The sequence below is a fragment of the Octopus bimaculoides genome, chromosome 8 (genome assembly GCF_001194135.2).
Source record: "Octopus bimaculoides isolate UCB-OBI-ISO-001 chromosome 8, ASM119413v2, whole genome shotgun sequence".
Classification (NCBI taxonomy): domain Eukaryota; kingdom Metazoa; phylum Mollusca; class Cephalopoda; order Octopoda; family Octopodidae; genus Octopus; species Octopus bimaculoides.
The window spans coordinates 37,798,101-37,822,282 of record NC_068988.1 but is presented as its reverse complement, the minus strand read 5'-3'; the positions used below and the strand labels follow the sequence as shown (position 1 = coordinate 37,822,282).

At 37.0% G+C, this 24,182-nt stretch overlaps 1 protein-coding gene across 5 annotated transcripts in view; it reads left to right on the top strand.

Annotated features, from left to right (window-relative positions):
* The window catches only part of LOC106883850 (nuclear pore complex protein Nup214), a 64,996-nt gene that overhangs the window by 19,171 nt on the left and 21,643 nt on the right, over positions 1-24,182 (top strand). For 4 of the 5 annotated variants that reach the window (XR_001411166.2, XM_052970044.1, XM_052970045.1 and 1 more), the window contains exons 7-19: positions 317-411; positions 3,315-3,384; positions 3,925-4,051; positions 5,020-5,172; positions 5,817-6,251; positions 7,799-8,149; positions 11,977-12,104; positions 13,774-13,923; positions 15,241-15,506; positions 17,275-17,499; positions 19,857-20,017; positions 21,971-22,101; positions 22,868-22,943. Coding sequence is in view for 4 of the 5 variants with exons in the window: in XM_052970044.1 (XP_052826004.1) it covers positions 317-411; positions 3,315-3,384; positions 3,925-4,051; positions 5,020-5,172; positions 5,817-6,251; positions 7,799-8,149; positions 11,977-12,104; positions 13,774-13,923; positions 15,241-15,506; positions 17,275-17,499; positions 19,857-20,017; positions 21,971-22,101; positions 22,868-22,943 (2,368 nt within the window). In the remaining variant the exon portion in view is untranslated. The remainder of the gene's footprint in view (positions 1-316; positions 412-3,314; positions 3,385-3,924; positions 4,052-5,019; positions 5,173-5,816; positions 6,252-7,798; positions 8,150-11,976; positions 12,105-13,773; positions 13,924-15,240; positions 15,507-17,274; positions 17,500-19,856; positions 20,018-21,970; positions 22,102-22,867; positions 22,944-24,182) is intronic. The other variant, XM_014934990.2, reaches the window with a different exon arrangement.

Below are 24,182 nucleotides of genomic sequence, written 5' to 3'. Positions count from 1 at the left end.
AATCATCTTAAACGTAAGACATTATGACCGATTATGAAAACAATAGATGTATAAGGTTATGACTTGATTCATTTCTCCAATCCTTAAATTCTTAAATATACTCAAATACCCAAAATTTCAAGGAGTTCCTGCCTTAAAAACAGGAGCTAACCACAGTTATTTTGTGTTCTTTGCTACATTGGTTCTATTAACCCATTTATTCTATCAGAAGAATTTTTATTCATTAAGATAGAAGAAATACACATAATTATATATATATATATATATATATATATATTTATTTATTTATATGTGATATTCTTTTTCTCACTTTCAGAAAGCTGGAGATCCTAGTTTTATAAATTTTAGAGACCCTTGTTTTGGCTCTGGAGATCGAGACAATAAATATAATTTAGAACTTATTATTGGCTGGTAAGTGCTGAATTTCTCTTAAAGTTTTATGGATTAAGTTTGAATATGTGTGTTTTTGTTGTCAAATCTACAAATGTAGGATTAGGTGCTGTTAGCTGTAGTCTAGATTAACCCTTTCGTTATCATACTTCTGTTGAAATGCATTATCTTTGTTGGAATTAATTTTTCAAAAAATGAAGAATTCAGTGAATTAACTTTGTTGTTATTAAACTGGTTAATTAACTTGAAATTTTGACGGAAGGCTTTAACTTACATCACTTTGAAATAGAAAGTTGAATCACAGAACCAAGGTCAGTCAAAGACGGTTTGCCTTTAAAAGGATTAAACATCTTTTGCATCATATAGGCTTAAAAATGAAAAAAAAATATAGTCCTCATTTTCTATTCATATAACCAATTTAGATTAAATATTTCTTTGTTAACAGTAGTGAAAAACATGAATGGATCAGGTTTCACTTACTATATATTTCACTGGATTCAGCTGCCACAAATATAAATATGAATATTGATTCCATAATTTGGATGCTAGTATTGCTAAAAGGACAAAATTCTGCAAGCCAGAAATACTGATTAAATAAACTCTTTGAAGCAATAATTGGAATGTCGAGTGAAGAACTTGTTAAAGAAGAAACAAAGTTGCTCAGGATAGCTTAAATAATTTGTCAATCATTCTGGAAATAAAACAGTAAGGAAGCAAAATATATCACTTTCCATGTTTTAGATGAAGCTGACAGAATGAAGAGCTTTAAAGCAACATGGTTGACCATCGAGCGCACTAGCAGCAACTGGACTAACTTTTTACCTGAAGGTGTATTCTAGCCCTGGGCAGAAGTTGTTGCTCAAATCCGTACAATGCCAATCCTACCTTATTAGCATCTGTTTGAGCGTAACTAACTCACACCCCAGTGAAAAAATAGTTTAACAATGTCTCACTACAGTACCAACCATTCAAAGTGGATGAAAGCTGTGGAAAAGGGAAACTTAAGAAGTCATGAGAAGTGGTGAAGACTTCTCAAGAGACTGAACCTATTAAAGGAGGTGACAAAGGATTGTAATGGTGCTGGAAATCTTGCAAGCATGTTGTAATGACTGTTAAAATGATAGTGGTAGTAATAGTTGTAGTGATGGTGGTGGAGGCCAGGACGTATAATATATCTACATTTGGGTCTCTCTACATTATAGTGTTAATGGGTGCCACCTGCCTCTCATCACTTTGATACCCTCTTATCTCTATCACACTCTCTTTCTCTTATTCATCATATCTCCTCTTCACCATACCATGTTACTGTGTAACAAGAGATGCCATTGATTCAATCTGTCCATATTCAATCCTCTACCACCACTATCATCGTTCTCATCACTTTTTTACCTCCCTCCCTTTACAGTGCCTGCATAACAACGTATTGCATCAGATCTGATAAGCTCCACTGTTACCCTTCTGCATTGTTACGTTTCACTCCCTCTTGCATCACTCCAGCCATTACCCCTCTCTACTAGTATCTATCATTTGCTCTCTCTCTCTCTCTCTGTTGCATTATAGTCTGCTATTTCTGTCTACTATCCTCTCATCCCAGTCACTCAGTTTCTCTCTTCTCACACTCTGGCTACTTTGACCCTCTCACCCTAGTTCATCTTCTGACAATATCCAGTCTTCTAACCACCACCTTGGTATTGGATGTAATGAAGACGTTTTCACTTTATGGATTACAAGGCAACACCATTAGTACTGGTGTATTTAGTAGAGTGGTTGGAATGAAGAATATGGGGTTGAAATGAGCCTTTAGTTTTGCTGAGGACCTTATAAATTCTCTAGTACTGATGCTATAATAAAATGCACCTGTTGCTCTCTGTAAAGTGGTTAATGTTAGAGCATTCGACTTTGTAAAAACAAAATGTATGAACAAGATGTGGCCCTCCAACCTTACTTGGAGTGTTGTGTAGCCTCGAATAAGAACTGATTCAGATTCGATGGCCCATCTCACCTGTACCAGTAAGTAAAGTGAATTTAACATGACGGTGACTGAGTCTACTTTGTAAAGTGATTGACATTAGGAAGGGTATCCAGCCATAAAACCCATACCAAAACAGACCTCATTGGTGCTGGTGCCACGTAAAAAGCACTCAGTCCACTCTGTAAAGTGGTTGGCATTAGGAAGGGCTCACGAGTTCATGGTTTTGGATATGCTGCAGGTATTTTATTGCTTTAGGACAGATTGGTTTATTCTACATGGCTTCAGTTCACTTAGCTTTTATGAATCTGTAACAAACGTGAAATATTTTCTACAAACTTTGTTAGGTCAATAAGTGCTTATACAGATCTTTAATATAGAACTCTGATCATCATCATCATTTAAAGCCCATCTTTTATGCTGGCATGGGTTGGATAGTGCAGTCCTCTAGCGAGCCAGCTCCTGTCAGACCAAGTTCAACTGTCTGTTTTGGCATGTATTTTACAGCTGGATGCCTTTCCTAATGCCAAGTACTTTACAGAGTAGGTTAGGTGCTTTTTACGTAACATCAGCAAGGTCTCGTTTGCCATGGTTTTTATGACTGGGTACCCTTCCTAATGCCAACTTTTTTACAAAGTAGACTAGGTGCTTTTTTTATGTGGTACCAGTAACAGAAATGCTTTGTGGAACTGACAAAATTTCCCTTTGTCTTGCAAGTCACTTGGCAATCTCATGAGTGCCAGTGACAGGAGAAAAGTACTCAGTACACACTGTAAAGTGGTTGGTATTAGGAAGGGCATCCAACTGTAGAAACCATTCCAAAGTGACACTGAAATTGGGTGCAGCTCGCCAGATACTGTCATTGACCAGCCCATATTGACATGAAAAAATGCATGTTGACTGATGGTGTTTGTATTTTTAATCTTCAAATTTCATTTTTCCTTTTTGTCACTAGGGACATGGTTGTTTTGGCTTCAAGCAATTCTTTAGAAGCTGCTATTATTGCCAGAAACTTAGATACAGAAGTAAGTATCTCCCTCTTGTTCCTATAACAGTTGGTGTGAAAAAAATTAATATCCATGAACTGGTTTCCCTCACTGGTGAAAGAAGGAATAAAAGAAATAGTAGATCACCAGATCCATTCACTGTATTAAAACCTGACAGTCTACATTTAAAATTCAAACTGGTGACATTGCTTTTCTCCTACCAGGTTGATAAAATAAATATCAATCAGTTTATTGCCATCTCCCTCACAAATTTGTGACTTTATATCAGTGTGAGAGATTATTACCCCTGTTGTTGTGTGTGTAAGGCACATCAGAACTTTTCTGTGTGTTACTTTTGTAATGTTCTTTTCTTGTTCCCTTGCTTTGCTGAAATATGTGTAAGCCATGTGCTAGTATCAATTCAGTCAACTGTTTTCCTCCCTTATACATTTGTATAAGTTTTGTCACTATAGGAAATTATTATTGTTAAAGATTATAGTGAATAGTTTTTGTCTAAAAGTATTTTTAACTTCCTGTTGTATGTCTTTAAAACAATCTCATTCTCTTACCCTTTTCTAGAAATCTTGGGACCATTGCATGCTAGAAGATAGTGCACGTGCTGAAGTTCCCTTAACAGCAGAGAAATGTGATAGTTTTCCTGTTGGGCTCGCAATTGACTATTCAAACCAAAAACGGATAACCATTAGTAAGTGCTATACTTTACAGAAGTTACTATTGAATTTATCACATATGCATATATACAAGAAGCTGTAGTAATTGCATTATAACTATATTGTACATGCATTAATGAATGAGTGATGTGTCTAACATTATAGTGTAGGTATACATATCCACTCCTGTCAGGTTAAACAAAAGTAATTGAGAACAAGCTAATACATAATCTTGATTTGCTCTCTGAAGTCAGGAGAAAGGTTGTCTATGGGTAACTAATGAGAAGTTTATTGTGCCAGTAATAGAATCATTACTGGAACATCTTAGTATTTATCTAACCTTTTAGAATAAAATATTATTCTCTTAATTCATAGACATCAGATTGTTTCTGGAGCATTATAAATCTGTAAAACTCCAAAATCTATTCAAGGAATGAGTATTGACATTGAAGAGCCTTGTATAGTCCTTAGTTATTGAATATCTTTGGTTCATGAAAACGAAAATTCAATATTAGAACAAAAAGTGTATTTATAGCCCTGTTTTTAGTGATACAAAAGTGTACCATCCTTAAAAGATTGGAAGGCACAGATTTATCTGCTGCTTATTAGACAAATATCAAAAGAGTTCTATAAACCTGTGAAGTAGCATAGTCATATATAATAGAAAATATATCCTGTTATGAAACTTAGAAAATACAGGAGTAGCTAACTCTGATCAGACAATATATCTTAACTTGAGTTAGTGCATGATTGTAGGACTTAGCAGTTGCAGCTGTTACTGAATATGGTATTTAATTGGAGATTTGACTAGTCAATGCCATCACAATTTGTGATCTATGGTTGGAAAACTGACCAATTATTATCTTGATTATATGTAAACTGTTATTGCAGAACAGACCTTTCATATACTGAAACCTCATTTTATTGGTAGTGCTTAAATTGCATTTCTGTTGTCTAATTTACAATCCAATATTAATTCATTTTATCACTAAATATTTTTCAGATGAGGCAGAGATAGGACCTTTCCCTGTGATGATGATGCTGTCTACAGATGGTGTTTTAGTCCCATTCTTCATGGTTTACAAACACAAGGCAGCTGTCAACATAACTGCTCCATGTGAAGCACTGAACCCGTCAGGATTGCGTCCTCAAATATGTAAGAAGCTTCTATGATTTCATCTGCAACACTTTCCTTTTGCAAAAATTAGCCTCTGTGGAACTTGTTTTTGTTTTGTAGTGAAGCTGATATAACAACAGCAAGTCAAATCAAGACTTGAACATGCTTTATCAGTTTTATTACTGTGAGATTTGATGCTCTGATGACAAGGAAGGAGTTATTTTTTAACCTAAGGCTTCTTAATGTTATGCAATTACTCCTTTTTTTTTCTCAGCTATTACAGTATTTGAACCTAACCACTAATGATTTCAGATTATTTTTTCATTTAATCTTTCCACTGATTATATAAAACTTTCTTTCTTTAATACAATATTTTCTGGTATAAAAGCCAAATTTTTCAGACAGCCAAAAAAAGGTAGGTCAATGTATACACCAAGATGACTTTGGAGAACCTAAAATTCCATGTAAACTGCAGCAGGATTTAGAAAGATAATGGTGATTTTTGAATGTTTACACTATATACTATGTCAACTTGTCATCATCATCATTTATATGTGTGTACATGTATGTATGTGCATGCATTATTATATAAGATATTTAAATTTGATAAGTGTTTGTCAAGGTAATTCCAGTGTTGAATTTTTTTTTTTGATATTTATTTTATGCAAATTTCTACTTGTTAGTTCTAGGTACTAATGTCTTTGGAAATTCGTCTGGCCCACCACTCATGGGTCAGCAGCCTAACGTAGGGTCAACATCAACTAGTGCTTCCACTGCAGGACAGGGCTTGAACCAGACCCAGTTTGGACAGTCAAAGCCAAGCCTATTCGGTTTCACTGGGAGTTCTTCTACTACTACAACATTTGGGCTGCAGCCACAGCAATCTCAAGGTATATTACCAACACCTTCACCAGAATTCAAAACTAGTTCAGGCCCAGATGCATCTGCCGTTAGCAGCACCAGTTCTGTAGCAGAAATTAAACCTCTAGCTGGTACATCAGCACCAAATTCTTTCTCATTTTCTGCTCAGCCATTCATGCAAGCCCCAGCTGCAGCTACAACATCAGCTCCTGCTCCAACCTCAACTGTACCCATGTTTAACCCAGCTTCCAATAACAGTAAGTTTTGCATTATAGCTTTACCTTCATGCTCTTCCATAAATTTATCTCTGATGGTGTTTGTTGTTGTTTAGCAGGTCTATTATCCAATATTCTAGCCATGACCAATTGATCTTATATGTCTAAGAGCACATTTTCCAATGTGCTCTGCCTTCTAAGATGGTGTGGTGTGATTTGAAATATATTGGCTGCTATTCCCAGGAGATCAAGCGACCACATAGGATCTCCCTCATTGGTTCATTATATATCTAGTTTAGTTGATTGACTCCCAAATCATCTCTGACTGGGGCAGACCTCTTGTTAAAAGTGTCTTGGCGATGGCTACTTCATTCTAGGAGACAGATCCTCATTTAGAGTTTGAGTGCCAAGAAGACAGAGCCCTTTTCACAAGCCCTACAGAAAGCATGCATTTATTTTTTTAAAGAATTATAAAAAATGAAGTACTTACTTTACATATATAAAACTATATATATTCCTGTATGAAATTGTATGAACTAATACAATCTTCTTCATTCAACTTTTTGACCAATAGATCAGCCCTGTCATCTCCTCAGGGTTAAGAAGCTGGTTATGGTAGGAGTCCAACTATCACTGAGAAATAGGAGCCATTATAGTTACACATGCACATCATTAATTTTTCAGTGTCCTTGGTTCTAAAGCCTTGACAGATGAACCATTTTGCTGGTCCTACTAATTATGCATTAATTACTAATTATGTCATGTAACTACAGTTACGGTCCATTTTTCTCAACAGTCCAACTTAATCTTAAATTGATATCAATTGGTGTTTGTGCTTGACACTGTCACTAATGCTCTCAGTTATCTTACCTGTAGTAGCCTAAGCTAATACATAGAAGATCTCTTAAAATTTTTTTATCATCACTCACAAGTCCAGTGTAAAATAATGCATGTAAACACTTGGTACACCTGATGTCACCTGTGATCATGTAGTGTTGTAGACTGGTGGCCTCCTCATGATTTCTCCAGATTAATGGAGGTGTCAAACCAGTTCCTGGAAAATCATTGGTATATCTGTAGTAGAAAAGACAGAGAAAGGTGACAGCATGACTGTAAGCCTTAGGCTGAGAACATCTGAGTGATTTTATGCCAGTCAATCAGGTGCTCTTTTTCTGAATGTGGTCAAGGATTTTGTGTGTAAATCTATCTCACTGTCCCAGTATATCTCCAGTTGTGGTTGTTATAACAGATCACAAAGCTAAATATTTTCCATCATATAATTTTGGGTATACTCATGCACACACACACACACATCCATATATGACATTCCTGCATATTTGTCCATCTATCAATTTCACCTCTCTATGTATTGATTGGTTAACCTGATGCTGTGGAAAAAGACCTTTATGAAAGCCAACATGATGTGGGATTGAACTCACAATCTCATGGTTGTGGAATGTGAATTTCTTTACTACACAGCCATATCTACTGTGCATTACCTTTCTGTTTGTTTTATTTGTTTTTTAATTGTCTTGTTTCTTTGTTTTACATTTATCATTTATACCACTTTGAACTCTTATTGATTTCAGCAAAACCTTTTTTTTGTTCATTAGAATCTAATAATGAGAAGCCAATACTATTTGGAGCAAGTACCCTTCCAGAAAATAACAAACCTTCATTATTTGGGGCGGCATCTTCAAACATCGGATCCAATCAGCCTGAATTTTCTGCGGCCACAACCATCAGTTCACCTGGACATGGTTTCGGTTTTGGAGCTAAAGCTACACCACCTCCGGCTACAACAGTTAACAAACCTGATACTAGTGGTGTGTCAGCACAGCCCAAGCAACCAGCCAAGTTTGAAGTGTCATTACCTGCACAATCAACCACTCCTACAAAACCTCTTGTACCTCAGAACAATGTAATGAGGTCTGCTTCAGGTTGGTCTTCAGCAAAGCTCTCTCTGTCTATCTGTTTGCCTGCTTTTATCTTTCCCTCTCTCTCCTTTCTTTTGTTGTGTTTGTCAAGTTCATTATGGATTCCTTAGCATTGAAACTTAGCCCTACAAAAAAGGCATTATTTGTTCAAGCCAACCACACTTTATTTTACTGAGATATGGCCTTTAATAGATGGAAAACCACTTCTAGCATACACACACCACCACCACCACCACCACCACTGTTGCTGCTGTCATCATCATCTACTCTTCTTTTCCTGTCAGAGTAGCCCGGTATCTCTTCTGCAGCAAGAGACACCTATTCTACCTCTGCCATACACTTGTTTCTCAACACCTGAAATAAGCTTTCTCCCTCAATACCATTCCATTCTGTCAAGAGGTTGTGTTTTATGAGCTACTCAGCAACCTTACTAGTGCTGGTGACATGAAAAAAAGCACCGAGTACACTTTGTAAAATGACTGGAATTAGGAATAACATCCAACCATAGAAACCATGTGAAAAGAGACATTGAGGCACAACACAATCCTTTAAACCCGTGTGATCCTTTCAAACCATTTAATTCATGCCAGCTAGCATGGGATACAGAAAGTTAAGCATTTTGTTTCCACAAATAGATATATCATACTCTTTGTTGTATGGTAATTAACAGATTGAAGTTTAATTTAATCACAATTTGAATCATTTAGCTTTTGTTTGTACTTCTGACGAAATCTTTTTTTTGTTTTCACTAGTTTCAGTCATTAGATGAAACCATATTAGGACATCACCTCTTAGGGCATACTCAGTTATATAGATGTCAGCACTTATCAAATGATTGAGCAGACCGATGATAAAGGCGTTCAACCTGTGACCACCATGGATTTATTCAAGATATAGTGTAATTAGAACTACATTATTGAATATGCTCTTTTCCTTTTTCAAGATAATAGATTGTGATTTGAGAAGGACTTTGCTGCGTATTCTCGAGGCTGCCTAAGTTTAGTTGGAGGACTACAGATCTCTTGTTGCATTAGTATTGATTTCTGTGTGAATCACAAAGGCTGTTAAAATTAAAATACTTAACTGAGCCATTGTAATTTGCCATAGATAAGTCACATAATCTTGTTTTACCTCTAATTTTGTTCTATGATTGACAAAACAACGTTGCAACCCCTCTTCAGAATTAAGCATTCCTACTGATATTCTACTCACACTAAAGCTTCGATAAAATAAGTATTGCATTTATTTTCAGTAATATTGTTAAGTGTTTTTCTTTTATTTATTTTGACCTGAAGATTAGCTATATTTTTGAATAGAATTGATTTTCAATTGATTTGATTTTTATTTTATTTTCTATTTGAAAATATGGTTATGAAGCATGTGTAGTCATTTTTATTATTTTAATATTTATTACTTTGTACTTTTTTGATTTTTATTATAGGTCTTTTTAGTGTATTTACTTATTAGATTTTTATGAATTCAATAAATAGATAGATAAATAAATAAATTATCCACAAAAATATTCAGAACTTGGAAGAGCATGGAATTGGCATTGTTTTTGAGAACCTGGCGCTGTGTTGAAGGCGGTAACCCAAGCAACATAATCACTGCTGCGCTGAAGAGTAATGGTTACACCAGAACATTAGCACAGATAGAATGAAAGAAGCAGGAGTTTACATGCTCCTATGCTCTCATACGATCCCATATCAGTACTCTTGATGCCATCTTTGATAATGGACACAGCAAAGATGACAAGGATGGAGGCACGGATACAGATGAAAGATGTCACTCCTACTTGGTAGACACTCAAGAAAACAGAAGATTCAAGTGAGAAACCTGCCCGGAAATTAAACCCAAATGCAAACCCAAGTGCAAATGCGCCTACCACCGTCAAAATGAAAAACCATGGAGGTGAAAGAGCCAAAAAAGAACAATTAAAAGCAGAAAAAACTAAAACAAAAACAAAAGATGAAACAGCCAAAGAAAGAAGCAAAACTGACTACCCATATAACAAAAAGGATAGATGGAGACAGCACACACGAATATGCAAATTCTATTTGAAAGGTGTCTGCTGGTATGGAGAGGAAGGTGCAGGCTGCCGTTTTGCACACCAGAGACCCCGCCACATAAACATGAAACAGGGCAGAAACCACCTGCCAAAAGGAAAGGACTACGCACCACCTGCCCCAAAATGGAGGTACGCAGATATAGTGCGTGCTACGGACCAGACCTATCAACATGTTGAAAGGGCAGCTGCTGAACAACAATCTTTTTTGTGCATGGCACAAAAGATGGTACAGCAACTAACCTGGCTACAATCTCACAGATGGGACTATCCCCAATACACAAGATCACCACAGCAAATAGACCTAAGGTGGGCACCATTTGCAACAACACACACATCACATCGGTGCTCTTACTGAACATCAGAGGACTGTTATCACTTAGTAACAAGACAAAAATCCCTTTCTTGAGAGACCTTGTTGTTTGCAATCAAGCGTTATGCATAGCACTTACGGAAACACACCTGAAACCAGATATAGCAAATTCAGAAATACACATACCACAGTATGTTATATTACGGACCGACAGGAAAGAAAGGAGTCAAGGTGGAGTTGCTATGTATATCAGTGAAGACCTCACACCCCAGGTCCTTTTGTCACACTCAAATTCAGTATGTGACACACTAATTGTACATTTAAGACAACTCAGTGTGGTTATATGTGCTACATATCACCCTCCCGATGCACCAAATCATGTAGGCAAGTTTGAAGACTGTCTTACAAAAATAGAAGTTTTAGTCTCATTAGAACAACATATAAGTGTACTTCTAATGGGAGACTTCAATCTTCCCAATGTCAGATGGCCCGAGGGCCTTTCTCTCCCAGGAATGACGCAATATGAACAAGGATAGGTGAAGTCCCTCCTGAACCTCATCAACACTTTGTACATGGAGCAAATAGTACTCCAACCAACCAGGGCGAGTAACATACTGGATCTCTGCTTCACAAATAATATGCATCTCATCCATAATGTGAAAGTGACACCGACGCTACTCTCGGATCGCAACATGGTAGAGCTGACTATGTACAGACCAAAGGAAACCATGGACATGCAACCTACAAGAAACTCTCAGAATCTTCCCAATTTGAACTTCCATAAGGCAAACTGGAAACAAATTGAGAAAGAGATCCTCAAACAAAACTAGCCTAAATGTCTCTCCTCACTGGATAGCGACATGAGACTTCAACAATTCATGTCTGTAATGCAAGCCATATGCTACAAATGTGTCCCGGAGAGAAAGGCCACTGTACACAAGAACAAAATCTCAAGGGAGAGGAAAGTTCTTATGAGACGGCGTACAAAAGTTTCAAATCGCCTAAACAAACAAATTAAAAATTAAAAGCAGTGAAAAGTCCCGCCTGAAAATACTACTGCTGGAGATTGAAAAAATCTGCAACTCTCCCATGAAAAAGAAAGAGCAGACAAAGAGCCTGGTACAGCCTTCTGGCTTGCCAGCTGTCAGTCAAACCGTTCAACCCATGCCAGCATGGAAAGCGGACATTAAACGATGATGATTATTATATATATTTTTTTCTTGAAATTTTGAATTCTCACAACTCTACAGACTAGCATCAGCAGTTCAAAAGTTGAATTTAAAAAGAATAGCCCAGGTGGGCAGGAAGTACTTTTTTGTTTAGTAACCATTATTTTTTCATCAACTTAGTTTCGTATTTCATGTTTAAGAAACTAGTGAAAGGTGAATCTTGGTTAAAAGTTGTTTGTTATATTTTTTTGCATCATTTTCATTTTGATCTATTTTTGACTAGGTGCTCAAAAACCTGTTAAACGCAATGAATCTGGTGGCATGGTTTCAAATACTGAGGTAGAACGCAAGCCACAGACAAGCACTAGTGAAGCTCTTGACAGCACATTTACAAAAAACATATTGGAAGAGGTGAATATACATGTGTTCTTCAGTTGCATGGGAATGGTGGTAGTAGTGGTAGTGATAATAGTTGATGCCGTTTAACCCAAGGTCAGTCCTAAGATTAAAAATGCTTGATTAAAGATGATCCAGGTTTAGCAATTCTGTTGTTTTACATTCGGTGTGTGTATATATATATATATATATATATAGAGACTGAAGTGAAAGCACATGGCTCAGTAAGTTTGAACATCAGGCTCAGTCATAAGGTTGTGAGTTTGATTCCCAGACCGGGCTGTGTTGTGTTCTTCAGCCAGACACTTTTATTTCACATTGCTTCAGTTCACTCAGCTGTAGAAATGAGTTGCAACATCACTGGTGCCAAGCTGTATTGGCCTTTTCCTTTCCTGTGGATAAAATCGGTGGTGTGGAGAGGGGAGGCTGGTATGCATGGCTGACTGCTAGTCTTCCATGAAAAACCTTGCCCAGACTTGTGCCCAAGAGGGGAACTTTCTAGGTGCAATTCCATGGTTATTCTTCACCAAAGGGGGTCTTTACCATCTACCCTATATATAGGACAGCCTTATCCAATATGAGATTCTCTTTTTTAAGACAAAGTATGAATTAAGGAAGACTTGGCTACTACATCTAGTTAGTCAAGTCACTGAAGAGACTCTCATTGACAATTGTAGCATTGACTGAACAGACCTATGATAAAGGTATTCTGGCCTGTGATCGTCTTATCTTTTTGTATATTAAGGGTACCCTAAGCATCACATTTATCTGGTAGTACCTATGCTTGCTATCGTTATATCCCTTTCCAATTATAAAGAACTGTTCTGACCTCAGAGATTTCTAATTATCATGCTCCTCTTACAACAGTTATGATGATAGGAGGAGTATGCATGTTCGTACACAATGACATACTCACACAGATGCATGCATATACACATTTAATTGGTTTTGCACAAGTATTGGCTGATATGCCACCTGGTTTAACATCATCACCAGCTTCTGAGGTACCTGTTGGGTTCACTCTATTGTAAGCTTTTGGTCTAGACCTGTTTCCTCCACGTCTGTTGTTTCCTTGAAGATGTGCAGGCTAGGAAAGATGTATCAGTGAATTCAATCCAACCAATCTGAGAGGGTACCTAAATTCATTGATACTGTTCCTCCTCTGATGGATTTATAATATAATCATTTAGACCTAGTTGATCATCATTATTATCATTTAATGTCCATCGTCCCTGCTGGCATGGGTTGGATGATCTGACCAGAGCTGGCAAGTTGGGGAGCTGCACCAGACTCCAATTGATGTTTCAACAAATTCAAGGTTTCTTACTTTTTTTCCCCTTAGTTTAAAAAATTAGCTGAGATAAGAGTTCAAATCCACAGAAAATATAGGAAAATGTAGTCTTATAAATAAATGGAAAATCTATCTAACACAGTTTAAAAACCTGTTGTTTCACCCCAGTTCAATCCTGATGAAGTAGATCTATAATCAAAGAAGTTTGAAACCTGTCCAACCTGTTGTAATTTTCTTTCAAAAAACCCAGTAAAATGTAATATGGGGAGGTCACTGTTAAATAGCCATCAGAATTGACAAAAGTAGTTTACTAGTAAAAAAAATACAAAAGAAAAGTAAGATAAAAATCTACAAAACCTGTAATTATTTTTTTATTATTTTGCCAATTTATAGATCAACCACTTCCAGCAAGAAATGAATGAACTCAAAGTTCGATCAAAGACTTGCTTCTCAACTGTTGGAACTGAAGACGAGAAACGCTTCCTGAAAGCCAAAACTGAGCAGATGACTGGATTCTGTAAAGAGATCAAAAACATTACTCAGGTCAGTTGATCAATCAAATTGAATTCATTTTTTTCTCTCTCTGAAGCTCTTGATATTTTGCATAATATCTTGCCAAAATTTAGGTTTTCCATGTGGAACTAAAGTGGGAAGCTGAGGTGTTAAACTACCTCATTACTTACATTTATTCTGACGTTGTTGTAATTGATTTTGCCAAAACTTGACCATGCAGTATTATGGCCCACATCCACAACCTGACGAGAAAACAAAGCGTACTAGTAAATTATACTGTCCTTCCACTTCTTGTGACAGAAAATTGTACCTATCCATTGCACCTATTTATTGGAAAATGGATTGGATCAGGATTGTTATGTCTTTTTCATAAAAGACAAGATGTAATGCTGGTGATGGGCCAGTAATTTGTCATGTTCTTAATTTGGTCTGAAGTGACTTCTTGTTTGTTTAGAAACTACAGAACAGTATTCAATTTTCAGCAATAGATGTGGGTGTGGCCGTGTCATTAAATAGTTCGCTTCCTAACCACATAACTGTAAGTTCAGTCCTACTACAAGGCACTTGGGCAAGAGTCTTCTACTATAACTGCAAGCTGATGAAAGCCCTGTGAGTGGCTTTGGTAGGCAAAAACTGAAAGAAGCCTCTTGTGTGTGTGTGTGTGTGTGTTTTGTTTGTGGGCCTGACACAACTCTGCATCCAGCTGGTTCTCAGTCAAACCATTCCAACCCATTCCAGCTTGGAAAGCAGACTTTGAATGATAATGGTGTGTGTGTGTTACTGTATTCTTGCCCTGACATCATGTAATAGTTGCAAGCGTCATTGTCATGCAAGTGGTGCCCTTTGCTTCCAATCTCCTGGGATATATCTGCTCAGGACAAAATATTACCTCACTTGGAAACAGATGAGGGTGGTAACAGGAAGGATATCCAGCCATACAAAATCCACCTCAGTAAGCTTCATCCAAGCCATGCAAACTTCGAAAAGTGAGTCTTAAATGATGACAATGACATCAATATTATAACTGAAAATAAGGCAGCAATCAAGTCAAGAATGTGACAAGTTATTGGCACACTAGGCAAAATGCTTAGCGGCATTGTGTCCCTTTTCATGTTATTCCACTAAGGTCAACTTTGCCTTTCATCCTTTTGAGGTTGGTAAAATAAGTACAAGTTGAGTGCTGGGGTCCATGTAATCGACTTACCCCCCTCCCCCCCTTGAAATTGCTGGCCTTGTACTAGAATTTAAAATCAGTATTATAATTGAAAATGTGTGTGGTGAATCAATATTTCCAATTGTTGCTTTGGTTTTAGTTTCTTATCTACTACCTGCTTTTTCTCTTTAAAGATTGTGCACAAAGAAATTGATGCAGAGAAATTATCTGTGTTTGAGATGTTTGGTATCCTGGAAGAATGTCGCGTTAAGAACCGGTACCATCGAGACGTCAACTATCACAAAATGCTGCGTTTACAGCCATTAGATCCTGCCAGTGTTGACAAAATGAATATGCTACGACAACAGTTGATGGCTGTCTCCAATCGACTGACTGACATTAATACTGTCTTGGATGAACAATGGGAACTCTTCCAAAAACAGCGCTCAACAAAAAACAAGTAAAATATCTCTAAGTTTATTTTTGTACTTTCGTTAATTTTTTTTTATAGCATAGTCAGGAGTAGGAAGAGCAATGCCCACAATATTTTGCAGGGCCTCTACAACTAATAGTGTGGATGGGTAAGAAGCTACCCTTAGATCAGAGACCTTGTTTAAAATCTCATGTCTATGCCTGTGTCTCAACTATAGAACACCATTTTTTTTTAAAAGAGAGAATTGTTTTTTGCCCATTTTACACCCTGAAGCTAGAGTTATGCATCGACCGTTAGAGACTCTTAAGAATGTAGAAACCTATTACATTTGGTGCTGGTAAAGGAATTATCTTGTCTTATATTCAGTATCTGGCTAGTACTTTGCCTTTCATCTTTGCAATGACAATAAAATAATGAAACAAAGTTGACCTTAATGAAATTTGAGCTGGTATGAATGGGGTAATTGTTGGTCTTCCATAAACAACCTTGCCTAACTTGTGCCTTGAAAGGGAGCTTTCTAGGTGGAATCCCTTGGTCATTCATGACCAAAGGGTTTCTTTATTTTATCTCATAGCTTCAAGATTTTGATGACATGATTAATAAATTTTAGAATTACCTCATAGGTTAGGTGTGAGAGCATAAATTTGGTTTGTTTGAAGATAAAATAGAATATTTGGGCTGGATACAACTGGTTTAAATGCTAGAAGATTAATGAGTCTTCTCGTTCATTGTCTAAGGTTTGACAAATTTGCACCATTCATTACCACCATTGAACATTCAATAACACAGCTGCAGATAGACCACTAGTAATTCACTGCCTTCCCTAGAAAATAGTCATTCTGCTGCTCGAGGTGATTGATGCTAATTATCAGTAACTTTATATATATTTTATTATTTGTAGTTCTAAGGCAGCAAGCTGGCAGAATCATTAGCTTAGTGGCATATCTCCCAACTCTTTACATTCCGAGTTCAAAAGCCACATATGTCAACTTTCGGTGGGGGTCACTAAAATAAAGTAACTGTCAAGTACTGGGGTTAATCTTATAGTTTCTCTCTTTTCAGAATTGCTGGCCTTGTGTTAAAATTAGAAAGAATTATTTGTAGTTTTTTTTTTTTTTAATATTGTTGTTTAACCCATAATTGAACAGACCTATAATCAAAGCCTTTTTTTTTTATATCAGAGACAAGTACTTTGACTAATGAGATCTTTTCTTTTATGATAATTGGTATGTGATTTCTCACCAGAAATAATTGGCCTCTCACTTTGTCTTTTCCTCTGACCACTTGGTTTAGCTATAATGGGTTGAAATCCTCTTGATCTTGTTGATTTCGGGATCCTTTGGAAAAGTATATTGCAGAACAGTTATCCTGTTATTTACTTTCATGTTCATAGAAAGACTTAACTTAGCACTATTGTCATCGTCATCATCATCATCATACATCCGATTTCTATGCTGGCATAGGATGGATGACTTGAAAGGAACTGGCAAGGTCAGTGGTCACACCAGATTCCTTAGTCTGTTTTGGCAAGTTAACAAAATATTTCTTGGATACACACTACCCTTGCTGATTGTAGAAGTGAGCTGTGTGCACTTTGGGATGGGAAGCTACCTACTCAGTCAGCTGTAGGTAAATGAGCTCGTGATGCAGATCTTTTGACCCATCAGCAGTTATTTCGATATCCCCATCAACAGACCCAGCTGCAGTTTCCGTATAAATATATCTCATCATCATCATTTATATATTTGTATGTGTGTATTTGCCTTCATGTTGATACACTTTTCTCTGTTTGTAGAAAACCATCTCTGAGTGGTAATATGCCCCTTCAAGAAATCAACACTGCCAGTAAATTTAGCCCTTCTGGCAGCAATACCATTTACCAAGTTATCCGCAAAAACCACAATATTATCAATGAACAGAAGAAAGTTATTGAAAATGTACAGAACAATTTGAAAGACCTACATTTATACGATCAGAAAGATGCTTGGAGCTACAAGAACCTTTCTCCTTACAAACTTGGGTAAGTTATTTCACTTTTTTTTCTTTTTTTTTTTTTTGCTTGTAGCAGTGTAGTCAAAAGTTTGCTTCCCAACCACATGGTTCCAGGTTCAATTCCACAGTGTGGTACTTTGGACAAGTGTCTTCTACTATAGCCCTGGGCTGATCAAGGCCTTGTGAGTGGATTTGGTAGATAGAAACTTTAAGAAGCCTGTTGTGTGTGTGTCTTTGTGTTTGTCCCCCACCTCCATCTGACAACCATTGTTTGTTTGTTTTCATCCCTGCAACTTAGCAGTTTAATAAAAAGAAACCAAATAGAATAAGCACCAGGCTTAAACATAAGTGCTGAATTTGATTTGTTTAACTAAACCACTCAAAGCAGTGTTGGAGCATGGCCATAGTCCATTGACTGAACAAGTAAAAGATAAGCAAACCTACCCGAAACAGACTCTCTATTATTTCTCATAATAGTGTGATATATCCCACTAATGTCTGCAGCTAGCAGAATTGTTAACACGCTGGGCAAAATGCTTAGTAGCAATTCACCCGTCTTCATGTTCTGAGTTCAAATTCCATGGAGGTCGACCTTACCTTTCAACCTTTCAGGGTTGATAAAAATAAGTACCAGTCTAACACTTGGGTAAATGTAATCGACTGACTTACCCAACTCACACGAAATTGTGCCAAAATTTGAAATCAGTATAATATATTGTTATGTAAGCATGTTATACCTTTTATTTACTGATGCAGACCTCTAGTTTTTTTTCGGACTTTTACTGTTTGAATGTTTTGCAAAACAATTGAGAATGGAAGGCAGACATTAAATGATGTTGATGATGTAGGAGTGAAAACGACATCAGTTCTCAGTAGTAGTAGTAAGCATTGGCTGAGATGGTTGGGTGTGACCATTTGGGCATTGACTGGATATCCAAGCTGTTTTGGCAACAGTATATTTTGGTGCTGGAGGCAAACTCAAGCACGCATGCACAATTATATACGCAATTCTTGGGTTCAAGTGAAGGCACATGACTCAGTGGCTAGAGCGTGGGGCTCACAGTCATGAGGTAGTGAGTTCAATTCTTGGACCGGGCTCTGTGTTGTGTTCTCAAGCAAAACACTTTATTTCATGTTACTCCAGTTCACTCATTGACGTCACTGGTGTCAAGTTGTATCGGCTTTTGCTTTTCCCTTGAATAACATCGGTGGTGTTGAGAGGGGAGGCTGGTATGCATGGTTGACTGCTGGTCTTCCATAAACAACCTTGCCGGGACTTGTTCCTTGGAGGGAAACTTTCTAGATGCATCCCATGATCATTCATGACCAAAGAGAGTCTTCACCCTTTTGGGTTAAGTCCAACTGCATGGCACCTTGGGACTTCTCTGTCATGCAGGTTACATGGCAACCTCACTTATGCTGGTGGCACAATAAAAATTGCCCAGCACACTCTGTAAAGTGGTTGGTGTTAGGAAGGGCATCCAACAATAAAGACCATTCCAAAGCTGACACTTGCGCTTAGAACAGCCTTGTGACTCACTGTATCCTGTCAGCCTGTCCAGCCTATGTCAGCATGGAAAAGAGATGTTTGATGATGAATTAAATTTCTTTATCTTGTATATTTAGAGATCTTGTATGCTCAGACATCCTATTCCATTGTTTACTATAAATTCTATCAATTCAACTGGTACCTCATTCATTTGAAAAGTTTATATAGACTGAAACATATAGCTTTCTGTAATGAGTCACAGTTTCATTTGATGCAGTCATCATCATTATTATTATTTAGTGTCATGGTGATGAGCTAGCAGAATCGTTATCACGCTGGGCAAAGATGTTCTGAGTTCAAATTCTGCTGAGGTCAACTTTGCCTTTCATCCTTTTGAGGTTAATAAAATAAGTACCAGTCGTACACTGTCATTGATGTAATTGATTTACCCACTCCCCCAAACTTGCTGCCCTTGTGGCAAAATTTAAAACCATTATTATTTAGTGTCTGTTTTCCATACTGGCATGGGTTAGACGGTTTGATTGAAACTGGTAAGCCGGAGAGCTGCACCAGGTTTCAATCTGATTTGGCATGGTTTCTACAGCTGGACACCCTCCCTAATGCCAACCACTCCAAGAGTGTAATGGGTGCTTTTTACATGTCACCGGTACAGGTGCTTGTTATGTGATACCAGCATGGCATATCACCAAAGGTCTTGGTTACTTGTCATTGCCTCCATAACATCCAACGTTCAAAGATCATGTTTCACCACCTCATCCCATGTCTTCCTGTGTCCTACCTCTTCCACAGGTTCCCTCCACAGTTAGAGGTAGGCACTTTTTTTTTCGCATGGGTATTTGTATGTATATTTTCATCTTGTTTCTATTTATAACCAGTGAAAACAAGCTATCCAGTTTGGCTGATACTCTCCTTGAAAACAAGGCACAGCCAGAAGCAGAGACTCCACAAGTGACAGTCATTTCTCCTTTAAAGCAGTCTCAACTACGAGAGCACTTATCCAAGAGAGTGGTACCCCTTGTTAAATCAGTCTCCCCAGGTAAGTTACCATAAGCAGTATCATGTGATTTTTACCAAGATCTATATTGTAAGTGCAGTATCTGGTTGTGTGAGGTGCAATGTATGTATGTCAGATCATGTTATTTTGAGTTTGCTGTCTGACGTGATCACTGTAACAGCCAGGTGAAGTGGACACAGCCATCAGTGTTGTTCCCTTGATCAGCACTGAACAAACAAACCTACACTCAATGTTTCATACCATTTGTTTTTTTATGCAATCAATGAATTTCAATACATTAATTCACATGACATTTAAAAAAAATTCAGAGCTTCTTATACACACCTTTTACTTCATGGATCATCACCACTCTTTTAACGCTTTAGCATGTGAACCAGCCACATCTGGTCCAAATATTCTACATGTTTTACATTCATATTGGCCAAATCTAGCCTTTACACCTATCCCACAATGTCATTCTAAAAATAAACAATCATGTCATCAAAATCATAAACCTATAAGATAATGCATGATTAATTCAAAACAATTTGAGTAAAAACACATATTTAACTGAGTGATCTGAAAGCTAAATGGTTAATGTTCATTTTTCCATGTTTGCATGGGTCAAAGGGAGTTCAGTGAGGCAGATTTTCTAAGGCTGGATGAATGCTCTTTTTGTTGCTAACTTTTACCTGTTTTCCAAGTGGGTTTTTTTTTTCCTTCTCCCATGGCCAGACATGTTTCCATGTAAGATTTGAAATGGGCACTGCTTTTATGATGATGATATGTTTACAACTGTCAAGACAGAGATGTGTGCACATGCATGCACACCCATGTACACACACACACATCTATATACATATGATGGGCTTTTTCAATTTCCATCCACCAAATCCACTTACAAGGCTTTGATTGGCTTGGAGCTATGATAGGAAACACTTGCCCAAGGTGTCATGTAGTGGGATTGAACCTGAAATTATATCATTGGCAAACCAACTTCTTAACCACACTGCCACACCAATGCTTATTTGTATACTTTTTAGAACATGTTCTCAGATATTTTTTTTGTTACCCTGTGCACGTAAGCGAAAGCAGGGTATAGTATTCATTTGTCCTTGTCTGTGTGCTTGCAAAATTACTGGAAAACAGCTGAACAGATTTTCACCAAATTTTGCTGAAATATTCATTGGGTGAATGGCTTAAAGTGATGAAAGTTTGATTTGATTATCTTCAAATGTCGAGTTGATTTCTTAATTTATCCATTATACCTATAATGGTGATACTTAGAAAAAAAGATTTTTGAAAAATCAAACTCACAAATTTCCCCATAGTCAAGTTTAGTCAAACACTTGCAAAACTTAATTCAGTTCAGTTAAAAATCATGGGTAAGGAACGCATTGTAAGTCGCACTATAATTTGCAAAAGAATTTCTCTGCACACAGGATATTCATCACCCATCTGTTGCCTTTTTTTAATTTTTATTTTAAACCTTTTTCAATGTAGCACATGAATTTTTGAACCACTAAGTCAAATTTCTAACTCAGTACTTCATTTTATTTAATTTAAATTTTGCCTTTTCTCCCTCTGGGACTGATAAAATCAGTACCAGTGATTTATTAGGATGGAATCAATTCTAATCTACACTTCACAGTTTATCATGTCAGTGTATGAGATGATATGTTAACCCTATAGCATTCAGATTACTGTCAAATGTAATGCTTATATATTCAAATTGTAGCTTTGAAATTTCAAAGATGTGATTGTTTATTTTCAGAACAACTTTGTAGGGTAGGTGTGAAAGGCTGAATCTGGCGAGTTGGAACATGAAACAAGGGTATAATATTTGGGTCTGATATAGTCAATGTAAATGCTAAAGTGCTTAATGAAATTTACCCTTTTCTTTGTCTTTGGATTTTTGAAACAAAATATTTTATTTCTGCTAGTCTCTTTTTTTTCTTCCTTTTTTTAATGTTTTTTTTTATGTTTTTACTTCAGATACTAGTATCACTCTTCCGACTCAGTCAGCGTCCAAGCCAGCTTCTGCAGTGGTCAATGGACAAAAGCAGGGTTTTGGTTTGAAGCCAAGTACGTTAATTGCTGATGATGAGAGCAGCCTAATTGGACAGGTACAAGTATTAACTTTTGTTTTTCTTACCCTGGTTTTACATCATTTCATTCATCATCATCATCGTTTATGCTGGCATGGGAGGGAAGGTTTGACAGGAGCTGATCAGGCAGTATGCTTCTGAATTTGTAGAAAAATATCATCCTGAAAAAATAGGTATTGTTCGTGCAGCTGCTTTATTTAATGACACTACTCTGGTGCATTTTTGTAACATTTTGAAAGGCAGGAAAAGGCAAACATCTCTTGATATGTCACTAATGAAATGATCTGCAAGTGTAAAAAGTGAAGAAAGTGTGTTGTGTCCAAAAAGCCTAAATTAAGCAAAGTGAGAGAGAAAATGCCAGAAATTGTTCTTCATGAAGTCTTAATGGAAGGAGGTTCTCCTTCTAAACAGTAATCCTCTTCCACCCCTTTCTATTGTCTTTCTCGTGCACAAATTGTTCCATTTTTAAGGTAATTCAGTTAATAAAACCGTTTACATATTTCTTTTGCATTCTCTTTTTATTGTCATTTTACTTGTAACTACACCTTTTCTGTTTTAAAACTCCTAAAAAGTTATTTTGGGGTGGGTTTGGGGGGCTGGAACGGATTAATTATTATTTAGTTAGTTTCAATGGGGAAAATTGATTTGTAAAATGAGTAAATCGTAAACCGAGCTCGGTCATGGAACAAATTAAACTCATACTCCGAAGTATCACTATATTTAATAAGTGTCTGACACACAAACATCTTTATAATGTACTCTTGTCTTTTTGTATCTTGCACAGACCCGATCAATAAGCACAAGTACTCCACTGAAGCCTGATACAAAGAGTGAGCGCTTTCCATCTATACAGATTTCCAGTAAGCTTTTTTTTTGTTTTACATTTCTTCCTTTCTTTTACATACTGAAGCAACTTTACAATACCTATTGTTAATGGGCACACTCATGGCTGTGTGGTAAGAAGTTTGCTCCCCAACCACATGGTTCTGTCCTCAGTCCCTCTATGTGGAATCTTGGGTAAGTGTCTTCTACTATAGCCATGGGTCAACCAAAGACATGTGAGTAGATTTAGTAGATAGAAACTGAAGTAAGCTTTGTTGTGTGTGTGTGTGTATGTATGTATGTATGTATGTGTGTGTGTGTATGCCTTTGTGTTGTGCTTGTTCCCCCACCACTGTCTGACAACTGGTGTTGATTTGTTTATGTCTTTGTAACTTAGCAGCCCAGCAAAAGAGACCAATAAAATAAATAACAAGCTTAGAAAAAAAAAGTACTGGAATCAATTTTTTTTGACTGAACCCTACAAGATGGTGCCCCAGCATGGCCACAGTCGAATGACTGAAACAAGTAAAAAAAATAAAAGAATGATTCTTGAGATTTTGAATCCCATGGTTTTGAGCTTAAACTTGTGATTTTGTTATTTTCATCATCGTAATCAGCATCGTTTGAGGTGGACATTAAATGACGATGATGAAAATAACAAAATCACAAGTTTAAGCTCAGCTTGAAACCCTTATATATACAAGGTGGTATCAAGAAGTTCCCAGACTAGTCATGTTTAATGAAACGTAACTCATTTACTAAAGTTTTAATATCATCTCTTTCAAAATAGTCCCCTTGTGCAGCAATACACCAGTGCCAGTGTTCCTACCACTTTTAGAATCTGGCCAAGAACTTGTTTTCTGTAAGCAAGTCAAGCACCTTCTGTGATTCGCTCTTGATCTTGACAACATTACTAAAACAGCAACCGTTGAGCTGCATTTTCATTTTGGGAAGAGACAGAAGTCTGCAGATGCTAAATCTGGTGAATAGGGTCAGTGTGGAAGCAATACCATGTTCTTCTTGGTGAGAAACTCATGAGTGAGGAGAGCTTGGTGACAGGGTGCATTGTCGTCATGAAGAATCCAATTCTTTGCAGACATTAGGATTGCCTGCACAGACCTATACAACAGACCAACAACATCAGCAATGTTAACATTATTTACATTATTTACATTTGTCAGATATTTGTCCTCATCTTGTTTGTTGTTAACCCTGATATACCCTCCAGCCTTCGTCAGGTGTCTTGGGGAAATTTCGAACCTGGGTTCTCATTCCTA